This window comes from Xenopus tropicalis, chromosome 4, assembly GCF_000004195.4.
Source record: "Xenopus tropicalis strain Nigerian chromosome 4, UCB_Xtro_10.0, whole genome shotgun sequence".
Lineage (NCBI taxonomy): Eukaryota > Metazoa > Chordata > Amphibia > Anura > Pipidae > Xenopus > Xenopus tropicalis.
This window is the reverse complement of record NC_030680.2, coordinates 85,018,158-85,042,472: the sequence shown is the minus strand read 5'-3', so window position 1 is coordinate 85,042,472 and position 24,315 is coordinate 85,018,158. Positions and strand designations below refer to the sequence as shown.

The 24,315-nt window shown below is 39.6% G+C and overlaps 1 protein-coding gene across 2 annotated transcripts in view; it reads left to right on the top strand.

The window, feature by feature from the left end:
• Window positions 1–1,665: 1,665 nt before the first annotated feature.
• The window catches only part of pgm1 (phosphoglucomutase 1), a 38,634-nt gene continuing 15,984 nt past the window's right edge, over window positions 1,666–24,315 (top strand). The window contains 1 exon segment of one of the 2 annotated variants that reach the window (NM_001001251.1): window positions 1,666–1,930. In NM_001001251.1, coding sequence (NP_001001251.1) covers window positions 1,685–1,930 — 246 coding nt within the window. In that variant the 5' untranslated portion in view covers window positions 1,666–1,684. 2 annotated transcript variants of the gene reach the window in all.

Genomic DNA, 24,315 nt, shown 5'->3' with positions numbered 1-24,315 from the left:
TTGCAACTTTATTGCAGAAAAATGTAACATTTCGGGGGTTGTCCCTTTCGTCAGACATAACCATTCAGTGAAGCAGTAAATTATTTCATAACACACAGGTAAGCGACATCGCTCAAGCCATGAGCATAGTTCAACAGGATATACACCCAAAAAGTCCAACGAGTTTATGCTAATGGATTGAATGGTGTCACTACCTGTGAGTTATAAATTAATTTACTGATTCACTGAATGGTTATGTCTGACGAAGGGGATAACCCCCAAAACGATATTTTTTTTTCTGCAATAAAGCTTCAAGGCTGAATACCCTGCACAGAATTGCCACGTTGTGCTGGTAATTTTGACAAAAATCCATATTGGTAAGGGGGTGCCGTCCATAATCACTGAGCACCGGGCGGAAATAGGAGAGGCATGGGTGTGCAGGTGAAAAATTTCTTATTTCTGTGTACCACCCACTATGAAAAGCAGAGGGACTAGGAACAAGGTTAGGGAGGGGTTACATCACACTGTGAGTCTAAAGGTGGCCAAGCGAGCGGATATTCTCCTGATATCCCCACAAATGGGTGGGCAATATCGGGCGAATTTAGGCTAATTTGGTCATTTGGCCCTGGGGCCAAACAATTGAATTGTAACGAAGGTAATGGGCGCAGTCGGTTCGGGGACTGCATCAACAAGCGGTCCCTGATCCGACTAAATTTTTTAACCTGTCTGATCGATATATGCCCGATGTCGGTCACGCAGGCCCGTCGTTCCTGCCCCTACACGGGCTGATAAGCTGCCGAATCGGTCTAAGGGGCAGATATCAGTTGCTACAATCGGCCCGTGTATGGGGACCTTAAGTGGTTGGGGAATCGGTCCCAGTTAGTCAGTGTTGGACTGCAATGCCAGGGGTCCACCAGAAAACCTTTCGACTATGGGCCCACTTTCCAAACTATTTTTCATCCACTTCTTACTTAGTCTCTAGATTTTCCTAGTTTTTTATCTGTACATACTGTAATCTATTTTTCTATATATTTAGTTGCTTTGTTCCCATAGAAAAATAAGTAATGAATTAAGCCAAATGGCTAGAAGCAGGACACCTGGGTTAACTAGAAATTTTCCTGGTATCCCTGTGGGCCAGTCTGACACTGCAGCTAGTATATAGACCGCTTATCATGGTTTCCTTTGAATCAGGTATGTCCATGTAAATATAAAATCACATATGTATGAATTTTACCTTTAAGCAGTACTTAGAAAACAAGAAAATGCTTCCAAAATCATTCTTTAGAAAGTGGGTCTTTCAGAAACATCTAGGGCTGCTATAACAAACTGGACATTGCCCACTTATTACCCTCACACTCAACTGCTTACTTGCCTCTCTTCCGCCCACAAGTTGTTAACGTGCAACTATGAGAAGAATATTATGCGAATGATGTATAAATGTGCGTACGTGAGAGAATATCACTTTGGTCATACACAGGCAGGAGACATTTTATATTAATATGTAACGCGGGGCGAACGAGAATTTCCACCCCCGGGCCCGGCTCTTGGTATTGGCAGAGGGGCTGTACGTGACAAGCTGGCGTAGGCGGAGCCTTCTATTACGACCCAATCCAATCAGAGGCCTGTATTGGTGTAGCAGGAATAGTACAGAACCAGGCAGTTTGTGACATTCAGCTCCGGGTGCTGCTCGAACTCAGCCTGCACAATGGTCAAAATCCAAACAGTCAAAACCAAACCTTATACCGACCAGAAGCCGGGTACCAGCGGCCTCAGGAAGCGGGTCACTGTGTTTCAGACCAACGCTAACTATGCTGAGAATTTCATTCAAAGTATCATCTCCTGCACGGACCCTGCAGAGAGGCAGGATGGGGTCCTGGTGGTGGGAGGAGATGGCAGGTTTTACATGAAGGAAGCGATACAACTCATTATCCAGATCGCTGCTGCTAACGGGGTAAGCTACACCTGGGCTCCTGCGACCTGTGTGTGCGTGCTGCTTCTAGGAACTTTTAGCAGAGCCATTTGGCCTGTCTACAACTTACAGCCAGCTCTCAATTACATAGGTGCATTTATATATTATACATATTTCATTTTAACAGGGTAGCCAGGCTGAAACCCTTGGTTGCCTGGCGATTTTGGGAGCTGTAGTTCAACAGCAGCTGTAATTTAGATGTCTAGTTTATATACAGCATGTTTAGCAGGCCCCTGTGCATTACTGTGTACATGTATATTTTAGCTTTTTCTCTAGTGTCATATTCATTATATTATTGAATAACATAATGCATATGAATCTCTTTTCCCATATTAATATAGGTAATTTGCTTGGTTGCTATTGGGCAGGGCTGCCTTAACCTCTTGTGCTCTGTATATTTATTAAGGTACCAGGTCTGTCAATTTCCCAGGAATATGGTGCAGAAAAAAATGTTATTTTGTGTTTCTCTATATCCAGTTTTACCATATTATCCATTGGAAGTGGCTTGTTAATTACAGGGTTCTATCTTACCCAGGTTAATCTGGCAGACTGGCACAATATGGGTCATAATCCATTGTAAAGCTCAAGGGCCGAGTGCAAGTTATCCAACTTGTGGGGGGAGAGATTGCTTGAGATGACTCTCAGATCTGTTAGTTATTTTAGAGTTTGATCATTGCAAACATTTGTGTAAGGCCCCCCACACACACCCCAGTTCTGCCAATATAATCGTCAATTAGCAGACTGGTTGAAGTGTTCTCTTCCTTCCTCACGCTCCTGCTGTAAAAGTTATTTGGGAGCTTGTAAAGCACACCTTAGTGATGAGCTGATCCTACCAATACCACCCTCCCTCGTTTTGCTTAATGAAAGATCTCATTGTTACTCTTGGGCTTACGTTGCCTGCCATCAGGTATGATTTGCTAGCCAAGATACACGCAGTAAGGTTCTCTTAGAAATGCAATTTAGAGTTTTATTTCTGAACAATTTCAATACTCTAATCTTCAATTATACAAACCTAAATGATAGGATATATGTAAGAATAATGCTGACATGTTATAGAACGCAGCCCATTTTATGAAGTTTGACATTTCAAGTGATCTTGTAATAACCTTGTGGCTGAGCCTTTGTTTGCCCTTTGACATTTCAACTGACCTTGCAAGAATTTAAGAGTTCAGTTTCCATTTCAGCCTCACAGTGAGTGTATGCCCATTGAGCAGTATTTTTAGCTGCTACACATTAAGCTCAGGAATGAACACATCCTCAATCAATATATATTTTAGTGAGCATTTGACATTCATAGGGTTTTATATCTGATATTTCATTTACCCTGATGCTTCTGTTCCCCTCTCCTTATTATCTGAAATCGAGGGTTCTTGCTTTTTATATAAAATGTTGGGCTCTATTCTATGTGCAGCAATTTAAGGTCATTTAAAGGACAACTAAAGCTATTGTCAAGATGATGTATATTGATGCAGGACAGTTTTTCAAGGGCACAGCTGCAGCAGCTCTAAGACCGTTAAATAAAGCCCACCTCTCATCTACTGCTTTACTTTGTGAGTGCCCTGCAAAGGAGTGACTGCCTCCCTATAGTGATCTTGCAGGGGAAGAGTTGCCAACTAAGTGCTCTTATTACTTACACTTTAAAAAATGCAGTGTTTGTACTTGTGCTAAAAATATGTGCAACTCCACATTAGGAATATGTCATTTATTCAAGGAGTTTTAGCAAAAGGTTGAAAGCGATGAACACCTAGTTTCTCTCAAGGTGTCATATATACTTAGGTTTGGTGTGACAGTTTGACCAATTTATGGTCAGTATGTTGAAATTTTTAACTGTCCCAAGGCATTGGTAAATGCAAAGACTGTGGCCCCAACTCGTCCTCCATTTCTCTCAGATGCACTTCACTAAATGCAGTGATACATTTTGGCCTTAAGTCCAACAATTTCTGGTCAGCCTGTGACCCAGTCTGATAAAATGGAGGCTTTTAATGTGTAGCCACACTCACATAAGACTGCTTCACATGATGGTAAAACACACAAGCTTTTTGTCAGTTACTTCCCCTTATCCCGTTAATTTAAGAAGCATCAACAAACTTAGACTGGCAATGTTTGGATCCTGGCAAATGCCAGAGAACCTGCTGCTAGATGCCATAGAGAGTCACTATTTATTGGGCTGGTGGGGGCTGATTGGGCTTCTGTGTAGTTGAAAGGCCAGTGGGCCTAGGCATCATATTTGTCTAACATTTGCTTATTTAGTTTGCTAAAATAAAAAAAAACTAGGCCCTTTTCAGGTCAATTTTTATTTAAAGGACAAGGAAAGGCTAATAAAGAGTTAATCTCAAGCTGCAGGCATACCTTCAGTTCTCTCAATAGTGGCCTTAAGTCTCCCCATATTTCAACCGTTCAGATGATCAGAAGCCAAACAGGAAGAAAAAAACTCTGAGCTGTGTAAAGAAAGTTCCCATAATGGATCGCTCCTACACTGAGACTAAGACCGGCTCTTTAGGCATTGCATGCGCATCTACATCCTCTGTGAGCATGCACAAGCAGAAGCACTCCCCTTTCCATGGACTCTGTAAATCTTTCATTAGGCAAGCCAGAAATATAGCGTTTTTACTTACCAATAGTAGTACTATTTAATAGTGTGCCTAATAGTTTTTGAGTTTCCTTGTCCTTTAAGGCTACATTTTCAACAGGCTGCTTTTAGTGCTTTCACTGAAAGCCTGGTACTTGTTGTAGATGTGGTACTCAACAATTTTGTGAAAATTGTAACATGCTAGTGTACAGTATAGTGTGTGTAGTCTTCATCCTACAAACTTCTGAATGTCATTCCGAATGTCCCATCCCTGTACCAACAAAGACAAAAAATCCTCACTTACACATTATAAATATGGTAAGGATATTAAAACATTTAGTTAGTAAGGTTAATAGGTACTAAAATTTATTAAGTACTAAAATGTCCTCCCCTGTAAACAAAACAGGAATGGTTTGTCCACATACTGCAATATATTCAAACTGGCCAACTACATCAACGTCATCCCTGGTCTGGCCAGTTCTACTTTCGCTTTAATCTGATTCATTAAAAGATTCACTGGGGGTTATTTATAAACAGTTAGCAAATTTGCCCATGGGCAATAACCCATGTCAACAAATCAAATTTTTGTATTCATTGTTCTATTTGCCCAGTGTCCATAAATGGGTTTTATTTGCAACTTGCTTTTCATGGTTAAACTTCCAAATAAATGAATGCCACTGGGATCACTTGACTGAAGTTGGAATTATAGGAGCTATAACATGAAACTTACCACTGTACCAGTCCATTGTGCTTGGAGTGCAAATGCTGTGATGCTGTAATTTGCATGCCTACAACTTTATCATTTAGCACAGCGTTTTTCAACCACTGTTCCGCGGCACACTAGTGTGCCGCGAGATGTTGCCTGGTGTGCCGTAGGCAGGGCACCAATGTACTAGGGGGGCACTGCTCTTGGCACCAATGTACTAGGGGGGCACTGCTGCTGGGCACCAATGTACTAGGGGGGCACTGCTCTTGGCACCAATGTACTAGGGGGCACTGCTGCTGGGCACCAATGTACTAGGGGGGCACTGCTGCTGGGCACAGAGTTAAATTTTTTAACATTTTCTAATGGTGGTGTGCCTCGTGATTTTTTTCATGAAACAAGTGTGCCTTTGCCCAAAAAAGGTTGAAAAACACTGATTTAGCATACACAATGGGGATGTTTGCTGACTGCTGTGGTGCAAGACTTTTAATACCCTAAGGGCTGTGGCACAGGGGAGATTAGTCGCCGCACGACAAATCTCCCTTGTCATGAGTGACTAATCTCCCTAAATGCCATCTCACTGGTTAAAATGTAAATCGCCAGTGGGATGGCATACGCGGCACAGCGATGTGCCAAAGTTGCCTCGAGATTCCTAATGTGTCTGATTCCTGGCACGTTAGGGGTAGTCAGTCAGAATTCATAATGCCTTTTATTAGTCTTAACTAGCTTTTCCTTCAGTGGAACAAAATCTGTCAGTACTGCAAAACACTACAACATAGTGTAGATTTTACAGAGAATACCATTTTTCAAACATGCTGATTTTCTAGGAAGCCCAGATAGCACTGGTGTATTTACCCCAGCTGTAGTGTTTAATTTTGCATCAAGCAACTTGAGAGTGCAAAACCTTTTGGGGTGGCACCAGGCGGTTCTATGATCATCCATCCAGAAGCAGATTAACTGTCCACAGGGCCTTGGGCTGTACCCTGCCCCTCCCCAGACAAAATTTGCCCCTAATTGTCCCTGGCTTCAGTACCACCCCCTCATGCCAGGGCTGGGACCCCTCTTTTACCCATGTGCCCAAGTAAGGACCTACCAAAATCTGCCTCTGAATCTATACTCTGGTACTACCCCATTGATTTCCTGGGACAGTATTCAATAGTAAACCGTATGACTCAATTTGTATAGTGGCATTGCACACTGCACCCTTTAATGAATGACAAATTAGGGTATAGGGCAAAAGACAATACAAAATTAAATCCTATGCAATTTTTAGATGGGCAATTTGTCCTTGAACTACCATAATAAACAAACATCACATGCTGTGTACTGCTAGGCTGTGCTGACCAAAGGTTACGTTTTTCCTTTTTTCCAACTAACCAATGTAATTTTGTAACTAAAGACTGGTGTTTTTATGTGGAATATGTTTTGTATGTGTGTTTGTTGTTGAAAGCAGCGTTTATTTGTCCTTTTCTATTCTCTGTCCTGGTGGCTCTGGATTTGAAACAATGTAACATAAACCAGCAGATTAATAGACCTGTCTTGCTTGGGAGACTGGCTTTTGCAACATTGTTTAAAAAGACATAATCAGGAGTTAAATTATATTTAACATTTAAAATTATTTTTAAAAATAACTTTAAAGCACCAAAAAGAATGTAATACATGCATACTGGAAGTGCTTAGAATGTTATTTGGTGAGAATAGAAAGGGGGCCTAAATAGAAAATAAATCTGTTTTTTTGTTGTAGAGGCTAGTGACGCTGAAATGGGAAAAGAAATTCAAGACTCAGGCAACTGACTAGGTCTCGTAGTGTTAGTGCCAAGTAACTAGCTTGATGGGACTGAAAGAGCTTACCCTCACATTGAGAATGGATTCATATTAATCTTAGTAAGGGGTATGCAGTCAGGTGACCTAAAAGACGTGGAGACAGATATATAAATATTATGATTTTTGTGCTTTTGGAGGTTTTTTTAAACAAAAAATAAACCATGAAATCCTCAAATTTTTAGTGGTTTTTACGTCTTCCTACAAATCTTTGTGGACTTACAAATGAAAAAAAAAAAAATCTGAAATACCTCTAAAAGACTCGTACTATTTGCCAAGGTAAACTCCCATTAAAGGTGTCCATATACGTAGCAATTTTCGATCTTTTGTGCAACCACTGGTCACACGAAAAACATTCCCTCCCTCCACTGACGTTCAGGGTTGAATTGTCCGATATGGAGGTAGAAACAATAGAAATTCTACCTCCTTCTGCCGATTCAGCCCTGAACGTAGATTTTGCTTGGGCGCCTTCAATGGTGCCCCATAAAAATCTTTTAACCTGGTTGATCAATGAGTCAAATGATATCCGCAGTTTTTTGCGATATCGGTCGCCTCTTCAAGTCGCCATACACACACTAAATATTGTACGAAACAAGGTTTCCTACAATATCATCAGTGCGTGTATGGCCAGCTTTTAACTTCAAGACCTTCGCGAAGAAAACCTTTTAGATGGCAATGTTTGGTAATAGTGGCTTTTGTGGTTTTAACACATAATAAATGGAAAAAAATAAATGTGTTTTGTTACAAAAATAATAGGGAGTTTTAGGGAAAAGAGCATGATTCGTGAAAAAAAAAATGTTAATATTCGTAAATGAGCCTCTTAGACTCTCGTGATGCTATGTTGAGTGAAAAACATGTGGGAGTAATATGTATAGGACAAAATCACTTCTCCAAAATACCTCTTATATAGTGCTGACAATTTCCCCAGGAGCCAGTTTAAACTATGTGTATATTTTGAATTTTGGGGGAAACGTAAATGTCTAGCAGATAGTGCTCAGGTCAGAATTGAACTCAGTACCCCAGTGCTGCAAGGCAGTAGGGCTAACCAATCAGATACCATTTTATGAACAAAATGATTGGTATAGAGAATGTATCTCTCTTAAACACTGCCATTTCTAGGAAATTCATTTTCAGACATCACTTGGTTTTCCCCCATATTCAGGTTTTTTTTCTCTATATTTACTTACTGAAGATGATACATGTGTTTAATACCATAACACCTTAGAAGTATGCCCTAATTGATTTGCACAGGAAGTTGTAACACACTAAGATTTCATAGTGAGTAACCTCATCCATTGATTTATATTGCAGTCAGATTGAAGTTCTGCCTGTGTGATCCTGCTTGAATTTGTTGGATTTTAGTGCTGAGATATGCCTCAACTATTGTCACATCACAGACTAAAATCCAACAGATATGGCTACTAACTAGGCAGTCCTCTCAGTTTGAACAGATAACAGTTAATCCTATGGCATCAGATCAAGAATTTTGTCTGTATTAGATGCAATAAATATGTTTTCTTTAGATATCTGCTGTACATCTCATCATTTCATCATAAACATCCTTTAACCAAATCTTGGGCAAGCCTGTAGTTCCTGAAATGTTGTTGCTAACTTCCTAGTTCTGTGCTTGCCAATACAAACTAACTTTTAAAAATTGTTTCAAGGTTTCCAGTCTATAGCATCTTATCCCCTACAGGTCATAAGGCAGTGATCCCCAACCAATGGTTTGAATTTCTGGTTGGAGGCAAGTGTTGATTGCATGAAACCCAGTGTAAAGCCAAATAGCTTTCTATAGGCTACCAGTCCACATAGGAGCTATAAAACAGTGAATTATAGCACCCCAACACTTTTTCCATTTGAATGTGGCTCACAAGTATAAAAGGTTGGGGATCCCTTTCATAAGGTAACCAGAGAAAACATCCTAAATATGCAAGGCTAAGGGTCAACTGAACAGTTAAAACCTATATGCATAGGTTTACTTAAGTATGTACAATGTAGGGGCCCAAAAATGAAAATACCCCCATATGATCTCTCATTTTCTGTCATTCTGCAGAATCAACACATTTTATGTGGTGTAAACAGGGCCGCTCCTGCCATGAGGCATGGTGAGAACCTTACTCAGGCAGCAGAGAGTAGTTAGTTACCAGGCAAAAAGCCGCCTCTGTTAATTTCCATTTTTTTGGAATTCTAATGCAGAGGCAAGCCCCCCCCCCACTAGGACCTGCTCTGATGTGGAAGAATTAAGCGCGGAGCAGGTGAGGGGTGGGGGGGGGGGGAGGCAGTAGCAGCCCCAGAAAAAAGTAAGTTCACCCCAACAAACCATATATTTCTGAAAGTACACAATCCCCCAAATCTAAAATGGATCACGTGTCCACTGACAGTTTGATTTCCAATGTGTATAGGTTTAGTATGTGACATGAAGGAGCCCCAAGGTGAATATACCCCATATGATAAATCATTTCTGTCATTTAAGCTCCTGCAAAATCAACACATTTACATTACTTTATGTGGGGTAAACCTACAAAAAGGTACGCTCACCCATAACTTTTAAAAGTACACAGTTCCCCAAATCCAAAATGGGTATACATGTCTTTTTTACTCCAAAGTAACAAGCTACAAAGCTTTCCTATATTTGTAGATTTTGAAAAAAATCACCATAAATCTTCCAATTTGCAGCATCTTATTTTCTACAGGTCATTTGGTAACCATATAAAACACCCTAAATGTGAACCCCAGGTCTGCTGAAGTTTGATGCCCCCACTGTACATAGGTTTATCAAAGCACATGGGACTTAGAGACCCCAAAATATACCTTGTGCACACTAATTTACCGTAATTTCTTACTTTTACCTAATTTATAAACACATGGCAGATTTATGTGGGGTAAAAGCTGCAAAATTGTAGTGTGACCCTTGAAAACCATATATTTTTTTAACACAAATAAAGACTTTTCCCAAAGTACCAATCTGCAAAGCTTTTCTAAAGTTAGCGGTTTTTATGGTGTTTCTGGAATTTGCCTAAAAATTATATTATTATTATATTTTGAAAATATGAATACTAGAGGTCTGCTGAACAGTTTGATGCCCAAGATACACTAAAGTATGCGGTATGTACGGGCCCTAAAATGAAAATAGTGAATATGAAGTTTCTTGCCTGCCAACTCAGCTTTTGCAAATGGAGCCCCCTGTGCAATAAAACTCCATAACTGTACATCAATCCCCAGAACAATAATGCGAGGCTAAAATTGCACCACAAAAATTGTCCACAGCAGTGAAATAATTCATATGACAGTGTAATTAGTGGTCAAAATACCTGATCAAATAGCGACACTGCCAAAATGAATTGATATTAGGGGAACAAAAAGGGAAAATGTAAAAAAAAATTTGTACACATCTTAAAGTTGTGTGATAGTGTGTAAGTGTCTATAAGTGTGCAAAATGAAAATGGCAAAAAAACCAACCAGTGCTAAATTCTGTGCTCCATGTAATTGTGCAAATAAATGGCACTTACCTGTTCTGGAGCAGGATTAATGCAGGGATCACTTGGGGGGGGACGGTTCTGGAAGGTCTGTGCCTGCAGAGGAAGTGAGTGGGCGACGCTGGTTGAGTAGGAAGCTGGAGAAGCAGTGACACAGTGCGATTTGAGGTCGGTCCTGCTACGATAGCATCAGAGGACCAACATGACAGCCCCCCTGTCTCATCGCCCAGGCTGTCATTGTTCCTGACTCTCTGCAGAGGTGACATGTGACACCTCTTTCTGCCCAAGAACATACGGCGGAAGTTTTTGCCAGTTAAAGGGTTAAAAGCAATGTTTGCCTGTCCTTTTTTTCTGGCTTTTTGAACAATGTAACTCAAGCCAGCAGACTAAAAGACCTGTCTTTGCTGGAGGAGGTTGACCTTTGCAACATTGTTGAAAAACAATCATAACTAGGAGTTTTAAGCAAATGCTAATATGATGACATTATCCAGTAGCTTTTATTCTAATTGCAGTTTTACTTTTTTCCCACAAGAGGGTAGCCTTTTCTTAAACATTGTCTTGGAATTTAACTGGGATAAATATTGGGTACTAATAAGATTTTTATGTTTATGTGTACTAAGAACAATATGGCAAATATGTAAGTAAAAATGAGAAATCACTGTGGTCAATACAATTATTTACATTTACCTCCAATGTAACTCACTTTTGTCTTTGGCAATTTAAAATAAATGACAGCTGAACAATTGTATATTCTCTTAAGGGTTATGGCACACAGGGAAATTTTTGCCCCGGGAAACCTGTACTACCCACATTGTGACAAACCTCCAGGAAATGTCATTCCCTTTACTAACAAGTGGATCGGCACATTTAAAACACTTTGCATGTGCGATGTGATATAATCTCTGAAAAATGCTTAAGTAGGCATTTTCCTGTGACAACGCCAGATTACCATGTGTAAAATGTTTTACATGTGGCTATCGACATGTAGCGCAGATTTCCCACAGGCAACAAATCTCCTTGTGGGCCTCTTCCCTACATGACCAGTAACATCAAAAATTAAAGTTAATAATGTAACATGATATCTGACATGCTATTTATTTATATCCTGTTTATGTGCAGCACTTCTTCCCTAACTCTGTTAACATTTAGGCAGGTTAATTGGCCATAATGTGTTTAAATGTGATAGGGACCTTTGATCATCCCTTCACTGGAGCAGATACTGATATGAATAATGTAGAGGGAGAAGGAAAGTCATTTTGGCATTTTACTGCCAGTAGATTTGCTATATTAGTGCCACATAGAAAACTATATTTATTCTGCAGAAAGCATTACCATACCTGAGTAAAGGACCCTAGAAGCTTTCCCTGTTTTTTAAGATTATAACTCTAATCTAATGGGGTGACCTCTGATGCGCTGAATGTTTTTATGGGGAAAAAAGAACATCAAGTGTACTAGTACAGAGTAATAATGTTCCCTCAGAAGCACCTTTTTTTCAGAAAACAACCCCAACCTTGACAGTCTAACCTCATAATTTAAATCTTCCATCCCCTTTACCAGTTTAGTTGAATGTATCTGCACTCTCTCCAGCTCATTAATATCCTTCTTAAGGACTGGAGCCCAAAACTGCACTGCATATTAAAGGTGCGGCCTTACCAGAGACCTTTAAAGAAGCAAAATTATGTTTTCATCCCTTGAGTTATTGCCATTTTTTATACAAGACAGCACTTTATTTGCTTTAGTAGCCTCTGAATGACATTGCCTGGAATTAGACAACTTGTTATCTACAAAAATCCCCAGATCCTTATCAATTTAAGACCCCCCTCCCAAATATACTATCATTAAGTGTATAACTCGCAATTGAATTATTTCTACCAAAGTACTTAACCTTGTACATTTTAACATTAAACCCCATTTTCCATTTTGCTGCACAGTTTTTCAATTTTGTCCAATGGCTCTGCAAAGTGGCAGTATCCTGCATGGAACTTAAAGTTTTGCATAACTTAGCATCATCAGCAATAATAGAAACAGTACTTTGTATGCCCACCTCCAGGTCATTAATAAACAAGTGAAAATGCAAAGGACCAAGGACTGACCCCTGCAGTACTCCAATAACAACACTGGCCCAATGATGTTTTATATGTTTGCATGGTGTCCCCCCGTGCTTTAATATATTCTTTCCTAGTTGCTTGAGATTTGATTTTCTGCTGGCAAAAATACCTGTGCATCAGACTTCCAGCCTTATGTTGAAACCAATACCTGATAGTCAGCTAGATATTACAGGGAACGTGTCCTCTCCATCTAAGCAATAAATGACCTTTTGGGTATGTGACCCTGTAACCTTAATCAAATTAGAACCGATAATGTTACTGGGCATGGGAGCAAAATACCAAAGCCTCCACCTATCCTATCCTTAAGCAAAGGTCAGTAAAGTGTGAAGGGAAACAGGTGTTTTTAGGTCATAGTTGGGTTCTATAAAAAGAAAATACCCTAAGCAATATATCTGACTTGTGTGGCACATTTTCACTTGTACAGTAGGACATGCTTCACATGGCAGCACCCAGTGGCAGTGTTTCTAACCATTCAGTATTGAGGTCAGCGGCAACACATCTTTTCATCTCTATAAAACGTGTGCAAAATTGAATTTCCCATCTTCCACTTTCTCCATTTTTGGTGGAGGGTTGGATTTCAAAGGTAGTCTCACTGTTATGTTTAGTAGTGTTTTATAATAAAGCCATATGGGCATGTTATGTTATGAGCAGTAATTCAGAATAACAAAAGCACTTTTTAATCTTTTTGAGTTTATTAATAGCCTGCTAGTGTTTTTCATTAATTCGTTGATACTATACCAAGGGATGCTATGGTATCGGTTGCCAAAAAAGAATAATACCATCTCATTAGTTTGAAGCAGATGCTACAATCAGCTGGGGGCTTTTCCACCTCTTTTTAGTGCCCCAAACAAATTGTATTAAATGGGTGCTCCTTTCAGCCAGTAAATGGGTAGAGGTTGATACTCAGACAAGCCAGATGCAATGGTAAGGCCAGTGGGTCTTAAATAGCTCTCACATTAGTATCGACAACTGATTACATGACCTGTACAGAGAGATACCATAAATCTGTACCGGAATTCTACTGTACAAAATAACACTGGGAACATTTGAAGGTATTGTGGCCCTTTAGGCTAGGGGCACACAAAGAAGATGATCTACATTTTTCTGCCTATATTTTGTATGTGGCTGGAGAAAAATGCATCTTCACCCATCTGTTCTTTCATGTAGCTCCACTGACAAGTATGGTGTTTGCCTGTGTGCAGCTATAGCGAGAAGTTTTTTAAGAATAAATGCATAATTTTGTGTTTAATCACTCACTGTAGCTGCACACAGGATTCACTGTGTCCGTCAGTGGGGCTACATGAAAGAGCAGATGGGAGCCAATCCACTTTTATATGTATGCATTCAAAACGCAAGCAGAGACAAACAAATCATCCGTGCTGCTAGCCTCATGCTTTATTACATTGGTTTTTAGATCTCTTCTTCTTATCTTGATCAGGCTTCCAGTGGAGGGCAGAATCAGACATTCATGGCTACTTAACCACTTGCCTCATCTTGTCTCACTTGGACAATGAAGCACTTTGCTTTCTGTCAGAGGCAAGCCTTCACGCTGAAACTGGGTTCATCATTTTGAAGTGTAAGCTTATTGGCTATAATGGCATGAGGCCACAGGCCTAAAGCTTCACTGGCACTGGTAATTAATTAGGAGCATTGTTTTAAGTACCTGTAATGACTCCTTTGATCTTGGACATGGCTCAGATTCACAGGTTTTAGGGCTCTGGCACACGGGGATATTAGTCGCCCGCGACAAATCTCCCTGTTCGCGGGCAACTAATCTCCCCGAGTTGCCATCACCTGCCATCCCACCAGCGAAAATGTAAGTCGCCGGTGGGATGGCACACGCGGCGGCGCAATTTCGGCAAATTGCTGAAAAAGCCTCGCAAAGCAACAGGGAGTTTTGTCGCGGGCGACTAATCTCCCCGTGTGCCAGAGCCCTTAATCATCTGCAATGGAAAAAAAGGTTAAAGAAACTATTACTGGGGGGTATTTGCAGATTCCCACAAATATATAAAAAAATGTTGTGGAAAATTCGAGCTTCAAAATAAATGCCGATGGGGAGCTATAGTGGAAACTTTAGAGGTATTGCTTTTAAACTGGTCAGTTGGTCAGAAACTATTTCATTTTCCTATGGCAAAATAGTTTTCTCATTTTACAAATTCCGTTTAGTGAAAAGATGCATTTCAAAAACATTATTACTGATATCAATACAGCAAGTTCACACTGGCTTGCGGGGAGACCAGGAAAACTCCCAGGTGTCAGTGAGCCTTCCAAAATAGATTGAGATTGGGGAGGAAGAGAAACAGTTTGGAGAGTGGGCATAGCATCCCAGTCCAACACACACAAGTTAGAATCAAGGCATTTATCCATTTCTTGGAAATGTTGCAATTCTATTTTCTTCCTCATGTAAATCAAAAGTCTTTTATAGCTTGAATTCCAGATATAATTTGAGGATCAGAATTGTCATAATACAGCTACATGATTAATTACATGTTATTAGACATTTACTAAACTGCGTCTTAAAGATTCATATGGCTGATTGAACAAAGAGAGAGAATATAAATAGATACATTTAGATAAGGGACAGTTAAAGGGGACCTGGGCCTGATTCATGACAGAATCCCTTTAAGGCAAGTTTTGCATCACCCTAAAGTGGAAAATTGATCTATGAATAAGTTGGCACACAACATATTTAAAGAAAATTTTTACGACTTTCCTCCATGTGTTAATACATGAAACTTCATTTGCAATTATGTCAGAAATATAACCTGTTATAGCTTCTGTAACCCTTTGCCTGCCATGCACTTTTCTGTATTCTGTATGCTATCAGTCTTGAAATGCTTGACAATCCCCTAGGGAATAAAGACAGGGGATTGTCACTCTGCATCTGAGACATAATTATTGTTCCCTGCATCCCCCCAAATATTTTACTGCACTTATAGGAAAACTTATATATGTCTTTTAGCTAACTGTAGTTAGGTATATTAGGGTGTATTGTGTATATGGCAAAAAAGTGATGAGTGTAAAGCTTTAAAATAGGTTGATTGTGCCAAATATTACTTTTCATTAGTACCGTATTTTCTAAAGTTTGAATTATCCAGGATATATACTTTACAAAATGTGATATCTGTGGGTTATTTTACTGTAAGGGTTTATTAGGATGCATACAACAAGCTCAAAATAGCTTTGTTTGCCAGGGCCAAGTCAAAGCGATGATTTCAGTTGCTTATATTTGGGATATTTGAGAATATATTCCACAGTTAGGTAATCCTATGCATATGTGGGTTCAATACATGCCACTGTTTTGAGTATTTATGATTTTTTTTATCTGTTTACCTAAGTACATTTGGGGGATGCTGTAAAGTTTAAAACCTTTAAGGCGAGTTTCAGAAATTTGGTGTAGAATTGCAGTTAGGTGCTTTGGAGTAGAAAGGCACCTCATATTTTTTTGGCCTCCTCATACTACATACTTTGAGGTAAACATGTGCATGTTGGGTATCAGGCTATTTAGACGATCTATATTAATGATCTTTTGTCTTTAGGGCTCATTTACAATGCTCCATGCAGTGTGCAATTTAAAAAAAAAACCAAAAAAACCACCATTGGTGTGCAAATACCTGCCAATTGCACTTTGAATTAAGTGCAGCCTGTGTTAGGCTGTGCTCATTTCAAAAGGGGATGGGCGGAGGAAGGTGCATATGCACCCTACCCACCCCTAGCCCTTTCGAGTAATTTTGAGGCACAAGGTCAGAACACACAACCCACATTGGGGCCCTGTCTTTACCACCTGCCCTAAGGCAGACAGGGCTAGTTGTGTGTCCTGACACTTGACACTAAGCTTGTCTGTGAGCACCAGATTTTTTTTTTATCAAGTGCTCGGTGCAGCAAGCAGGGGGTGTAACAGCCTTTGGTGCACTTGCACTCAAAGAACATGTAGGTTTTCATAGTGTTTCTGAAATTCCACTTAGAGCTTGGACTTTATACTGTTAAGTGCAAGCTTTGGGTAGAATTTCAGAAATGTTATGTTTAACAAACCTTTGCATTTAGGTAGTTTTGAATTGAAAGACTGAGCTACTAATTTTGAACTCTTCAGAAAGTGTAGTATGTGCATACATTACTTTTTTTGATTCATCTTATATTTACAGTATATTTTTGCATGAGTTGAAATATCAAACATGAATATTCATATGCAATAATACTGCATAATTACAAAAATGGTTTTCCAAGGTCAGCTGTTATGATACACAGAATGTAGGCAGTGTGCATTTGCACAATTTAACATGAAACAGTTTAGAAAACACCTGTCATTTTATATTTATAGCATATATTTCATTGTTTCCAAGTACATATGGGCAAGCCTATGGCAAAATTCACATTTTGAGTTGAAAGTTTCATATTTTCATATTTTTTTAAAAAATTAGCACTTGGATGGTTTGAAGATGAAAGACATATTTATGCATTTTTAATCCATCAGAATTCGTATTTAAGAGAAAAAAAAACCCCTATATATATGTAAAAATATATGTATATACTGTATTAAAAAAATATATAAAATATATAATTTATTTTCCTGGGTAAACAAAATGTTTCCAGTGGAAACCCCACCAAGTTAAAAGTACAAATTTGAGCAAGACAATAGCACGTTTTTTAAAAATATTCTATTCTAATATCTATTAACAAGGCATTAATACTATCTATTAACAAGTTGACATTTCTAGGACCACCATTCCTGCATCTCTAAGATTAGGTGGAAAATGTACTATGTCAGCCTTGAAGAATCTGGCAAGCCGTAAGTGCTACTGTGTAAATCCTGGCAACATAATCATGCTTTTCATCTACTCCCCATTTCCTGGTAAAATACACAGGGGTGTGCCCTAGTCATTCCTCCACACTGCTACCATTAAGTAAATACCTTTTTTAGATTATGTCTCAAAGCTTTTTCCTTTATTTTGCCAAGGTGTTGTAAAGTGAAATATATATATGTTTAAATATTCCCTTCTGTGACAGTGATCGCTTAGGACAAGTGCAAGAAAACTTCTTCAGTTACAGAAACCACATTAGACTCAAGATTCAAGGAGCTATTTTGGTCTGTCTTCTGCCTCACTGAATGTCTTACCGGTGGATTTGACATCGCTGCTCCTCAAATTGATTTCTTCCATTTTTTACTAGCATTATTTTATATATTTTTTTCTGCTTTTGGCTTCTATGAATTAAAGAAATGGATGACAGTCCCCTGCCTCTGCTGACATTGCAAACAGCACCTTACTATGATCAGAAACCAGGAACCAGTGGACTAAGAAAGAAGACTTGTTGTTTTGAGACCAAGGCAAATTATTTACAGAATTTCATCCAAAGTATTTTATTCTCCATAGACCTGAGAGATCGGCAAGGATCTACCATGGTGGTTGGAGGCGATGGTAGATATTTTAATAAATCTGCAATAGAAATTATAGTGCAAATGGCTGCAGCAAATGGGGTTGGTATAATGTACCTCTGCTTAAATATGTAGAACTAGATAAATATCTTGCTGTATAGCAAATGCAACAACACATTTTTATGGATAGACTGGATAATAGGATTGTTCTGTCCTCTAAATAATTGTGTGTGTGTGTGTGTGTGTGTGTATGTGCATATGCAAGAAAATGTAGGATGCAAAGAAAAATACATTTTTCAGGGTTGCATGCAGTTAATGTCAGTGATAAATGCCTCATAACTGTTCATAACTGTTCTTACTCTTAAAGAAAAATGCAAGGTAAATTATCAGGAGGGGGGAGGTCAATATGTTAGCCCACCCCTTAATGAATATAATTGGGGTTTATTCTGCGCAGTGTACACTGAGTTCCTCCCAATGTTCCTCTCTGGTAAACAAAGAATTTCTGTAATGCACACTGAAAAAAAACAGGTAAAATAGCCATGCACTCATTTTAGGCTACACCTTAAAATGTTAGGCACCCCCAAGTGACTTTAATCGCTTACCTTGTACCCCGGGCTGGTGCCCCTGTTAGGAGAAAACAGCACCAGCCCGGGGTACCTGGAGCGATGCGCTTCCTCCTTCCAGCTTCGTTTAGCTGCGACTACACAATAGGCGCATGCACAGTAGAGTGAAAAGCTGACTTCTCTGTTAAAGTTCGGCTTCTCACTCTCACTCTGCGCATGCGCGTGCGAACGATACAGGAAGGAGGAAGAGCTTCAGGTACCCCGGGCGGGTGCTGTTCTCTCTGAACAGGGGCACCAGTCCGGGGGAAAAGGTATGCGATTCTAGTCACTTGGGGGTGCCTAACATTTTGGCACCCCCAAGTGACTTTGCCTTTCCTTCTCCTTTAAGAAGGATATTAATGAGCTGGAGAGAGTGCAGAGACTTGCAACTAAACTGGTAAAGGGGATGGAAGATTTAAACTATGAGGTTAGACCTGGGGTGGGCAAATTTTTTGGCTCAGGGGCCTCATTGACTTACCGACAGGCCGGGCCAGAGTTAAGCCATTTCCGCTTGTCAGTCCCTAGACCCAAGTCTCACGTGATGAGACTTGCAGAGTCGGCGGGCCGGATTAAACAGACCAAGTGGCCCAACCTGGCCCGCGGGCCGTAGTTTGACCACCCCTGGGTTAGAGTATAAAGGGGTTGTGGCTGTACTCTCTAGAAAAAAGGTGCTTGCAAGGGGACGTGATTACTCTGTACAAATACATTAGAGGGCATCATAGACAGATGGGGGGAATCTTATTTTTTACTCTTAAAAACGATTAGCTCACCAGAGAACTTTCAGTTGAAGCTGCCTAGGTGGTTTTTCACAGTAAGGCCAGCGAGGTTGTGGAATGCCCTTCCTAGTGATGTTGTGATGGCAGATTCTGTTAATGCCTTTAAGAGGAGTTTGGATGAGTTCTTGAACAAGCATAATATACAAGGCTATTGTGATACCAAAATCTACAGTGTTGATATGGACAATAATACATTTTATTTTGGTCTTTGATAGTCAGAAATCACCCTGTCATAGTCTGAACATGTATAGCAATACTACGCTTGTTGTTTTTAATACTTGAAACGGTCGGTAAGATCATGGGGATGGAATGTCTCTTATGGAAGGATAAATCTGACAAAACCACATTTGTTGCACTCTTCTAAATAAGGTTTGTATATTGTTTTTCTCTATTCCGCACTAAAAATATTCTACAAATAAGGAATATTAATAGTAACACTAGAAGTGGGATAACGATCTAATGAAATACATATAAGCACAATTTAGAGCATTTAGAATTATTAGCAAGGGTAGACCAGTAAATGAAGTGCCATTTTAACTGTGAAATCTGAGCTTCTCACAAACCAGGGATCCTAATCCATCCCTTAGGCCCTCAACTGTACAACTTTAGGCTTTCCTCGCAATGTTTAGGTGGAACAGTCAGTTGGGCAGGTGGGTCTGTCAGAATATCTCCATCATAAATTGAAACACGTGTGCCTGTAAGGAGGGGCCCTGAGGACAGGGTTAAGATGGAGTGACATAAAGAGCACTTTCATCTGTATATAATGTGCTAATAGAAAGTAGGGTTGTTCAGCCTTCTAGCTGTTGTTGAGATTCAATACTGGCCCAGCATCACTAGAGCCTATAGCTATAGTTTTTAAAGTGCCTCAGTAGGGCAAAGACTGAAAATGCTAGCTGCATGTAGACAGTAGCTCAGCAGTACAGTAGCAGCCATGGTTGTATTTATTGAATATTATTGATTTCAACGACCTTTGAAAAGCATACTTTTTACTATACTATTTTCTGAAAAAAAAAAAAGTGATAATTGTAGGAGTGTCTTGTATTGCCATTTGGACATATTGTATGTGGCTCATAGTGCAAATCTATATACGTCAGATTATTACTAGCATTGGCTTGCAGTGTGTTTTATAAACATAAGATAGCGCCTTGGCCTCTCAAAGAGGCATTGTTTCCCACTAACTGGGTGTTTTATCCAGGCAGTCAGTAAATGAAAGGTTAATTATGACACATCCACTTGATTTGTTAATTGAGTCTCTCTGGCATAAGTATGCAGTCAGCTGTAATTCTGTTGTGCTTGATATTGTCCCTTTGTCCTGACTTAAATTCCTACTTCTGTTAAATAGTTAATAGAAGTTCTAAGCAGCTTTTTGGTACTCACACTGCAACACCTCTGGCCCAGTTGATGTGTGGATAGCAACTTGTTAATTCAGAATGGGGTCATGTAAGAAAATGTATACATTTGCTAAGGTCTTGTAACTAGCAGTCAGATCATTGCTTACAAGGAAATTCTTTTTGCTGATGTGGTTGATGTGGGTTAGTAGACTTGTAGTAATTTTTTCACCTTTTATTACAGTACTGAGTTCATGTATCAGTCCCATTTATAAAGACACACAAATGGTTTGTTTGATGGGGTGTAGCAACTGATTTCACCCAAGATGGCAGAAAGCGTTGTGTGTGTTACATGTAATAGTATGTAAAATGAAAGTCTCAGCTGTTCATTGTTTATGTATATCTTCAGGAGATATACAGTACAATACAGTTGCCATTCATATTGGAAATCTAAGGCATGTTTATTTACTAAAAAAGGCTTTTAAGTTGTAACTTTCTGCTTTTATATAAGCATGCTTCTAGGGCAGCCTATCTGAGTTATATGGCGGCACACTCTTGACTGATGTCTTTGTTGATTTTAAAAAGTAGTTAGGGAAAGTGCTGATGGAAATGGACATGTTTTAGGTGTTCTGTTGCATTAAACATAAAAGATGTCTGTACCGTATGTGTTCTGGGGGATCTAAATGTGAGGTTTGCGCTGTATATATACTGCTAGGTCTGAGGCATTAACATTAGGTTTTGATGCATTAAAGGAAAAGGAAAGGTTTTGGTACCACCCAGTGACTTAGCCTTTTCTTCTCCTTTAAACAAGAAGTTGCCAGCGGTTTTATTATGCTAGGTCTGCAGTTATACTGCTTTATATTTGATTTGTAAACATGGGCCATTGTCACCATGGAATATACATTGGATCAATAAATATTGCTTTTTTTGTACAGGTATGGGATTCCTTATCTCGAAACCCATTATTCAGAAGGCCATCATAATTCTAATTTTTATTAGTGATATCATTTTACTCTGTATATCAGTGGTGTAAATAGATGTTACTGGCCCCCAAGCAAATTCAGTTTGAGGCCCCTAAAGTTGACATATTCTAACAAGATATATTGAAATTGCTCTATAATTAGGGTCTTACTGGGCCCCCTTGAAACCGCAGGGTCTGCTTCCTCTGTAGTTACGCCCTGTCTGTAATAATTAAACAGTCCCTTGTACTTGATTCTAACTGAGCTGTATGAATCCATACTGGTTGCAAAACAATCCTATTTATTTATTTATTTGTTTGTTTATTTGTCTCATGTTTAAATAAATTTTAGCAGGCGTAAAATACGGTTTCCCTATTCTTAAAACGTGAGGTTGCAAGCATTCCAGATATATGTATTCAGTGGAGGGCCAATCTTGTGGGCTACCATAGGCAGAATCTTCCTGGATCACTCTACCCCCCCACCATGGGGGGAGTGACAAGGCCGCCCCTTCCCCTGCTAATCACCATATTGTTTAAAAACTGTGCTGCAGAGCAAGTGACCGACTTTGCTTTTCTTTCTCCCAGGGCTGGAGGTAAGACAGAAGCACAGCACCCACCAACCATTGTACCCTAGTTCCAGCCCTGTCTGTGTTACTATTTTGTTTTTGAAGATATGGATAAAATTGCATTACACTGCAGCTTTATAGGGAAGTATACATGGAAAAATGTTTTAGAAAATGTCACATTTTACACTTTGCATGCAGCATCTCAGTACCTCTCCCCGAATTTCACTTTCAAAATCTCGCCAACCAGTGAGCCATTTATTAACTGGATTATTTACTGATAAGTAACAACTGGCAACCAGTCAAGTATATGCTTTTATTTTTCTATCTGATCTGCAGAAAAATGATTGGTTGTTAGGGGTACACGATGTGTTGGCTCTGCTTAGCCTTAGCTCTGTTTATCTGTACTGGAAAGTATAGCTTCTGCCTGAGTACAGGTACACGGAGCGGAGTGTAGGTTGGCCTGAAAAATGCAAAAGCGGGTCTTTTTACAGGTGACCTCTGCTCCGTTTACCTGCACCCAGGCAATATCTTCTCAGGGAGCTGCAGAAGGTAGCGGATCCAATTCTATGAGCCTGCAACAAAAACACAGGCTGAGAGCAGTAGAGCCAAAGCTCCATGTGCCCATGGCCTAAGCCAGAACTATACTATAAGTCTGTATAGGTGCAGTATACATAGTGCTTCTGTAAATAATACTCATACACATAGGAGTTTCGCCCCACTTTCCCCCGCAGTGGAGTTCTCCTGTGTTCTACGCAGGGGAGCGCAGGACAAAACACAATGCATTCTTTCTTAAGGGGTTGTACGGGCACAGGCATTGACTACAGAACACTGGCAGAAGGCATCATGTTGCGAAACGCCTATGTGTATGAGCCCTTAGGAATATTGGAGAGGCAGTATAAATACTGCATGGGGGTGGGTTTCCCAACACTGTAGCTGTCATGTTCTTTGGAATTCAAAAACTGCCATTTTGGGATTAAAATATAAACTTATGAACAAATAATATTTCAGTCATTCTAATAGCCTCTTATTTTCGCCTGCCAGCAATATATTTTTATTGAGCTAGCTGTCAGACTTGGAATGTTTGGTTTGTGTTCCTTTAAAGGTAATGTTGCACAGAGATTCCAGGCATTTTGCCCACTGCAATTTCTGCAAGAAACACTGTGTTGTATAAATTAGTGTAGTTAAGAATATTTGTTTTGCACTTCTGCTGCTTAGACTTGAAGTGAAGGTGTGTAAGTTAAGCATGACTCCTTGACTGGATTGTGGTCAGTTTGGCCATAAGATTAAGTTGATAGGAACGTGTCCATGCATATCAGGTGAAGGCTGATGAGAATGACCATTAAGCTCCATACAGTCAGCTGTCAAAAGTGTACACATCATCAAATGTCTTGATCTGGCTAGTTTTGGGGTTCTTCAGAGATATTTATGTCATGAGGTGATGGGAGATCTACCGCAGGATTCTAATCAAAATTATAAGTATGCACGAGTGGGGAATGCTGTTGAACAATGACTGCAGGAACTGCAGACAAAATGGTATCTGCAATAATGCACCCCAGTGAAATGTCTATCCCATTATATAATTGGCTACAATTGGAGCCAAAGTTAAAAAACAAAACAAAAAAACAAGTTTTTTTTCAAAAATTATTATGATCGAACACTGACCCTTTAAATTTGTAAAGCAAATCTTGTTTTTGTGTTTTACTTCAATCTTTTGATACATTCATTTAGCTGAATTGTTCAATAGCAATGCATAACATTGGTTTGGTTTGTTTGGTTATACTTTTGTGTGTGTAGAACCGTGAATGTGTGTTACAGTGCAGAAGTTAAATCTGTTTTCATTTTAGCACTTGATATTTGTATCTGTACACATTTATATAGATCAGTGCTGTCCAACTGGCGACTCGCAACCCCCCTCTGTGTGGCCCCCCACCTGTCTGGCTGCTTTGATGGCTTACCTTTGTGTAAGCTTTAAATGGTATCAGTACTGAGATTAACTGGCCCCCTGCATGGTTCACATCTCAGATTCAGGCTGTAATTCCCCTGTATTGTTTAAATATGTAATCCCCTGTACTGTTCACACCCTTTAATC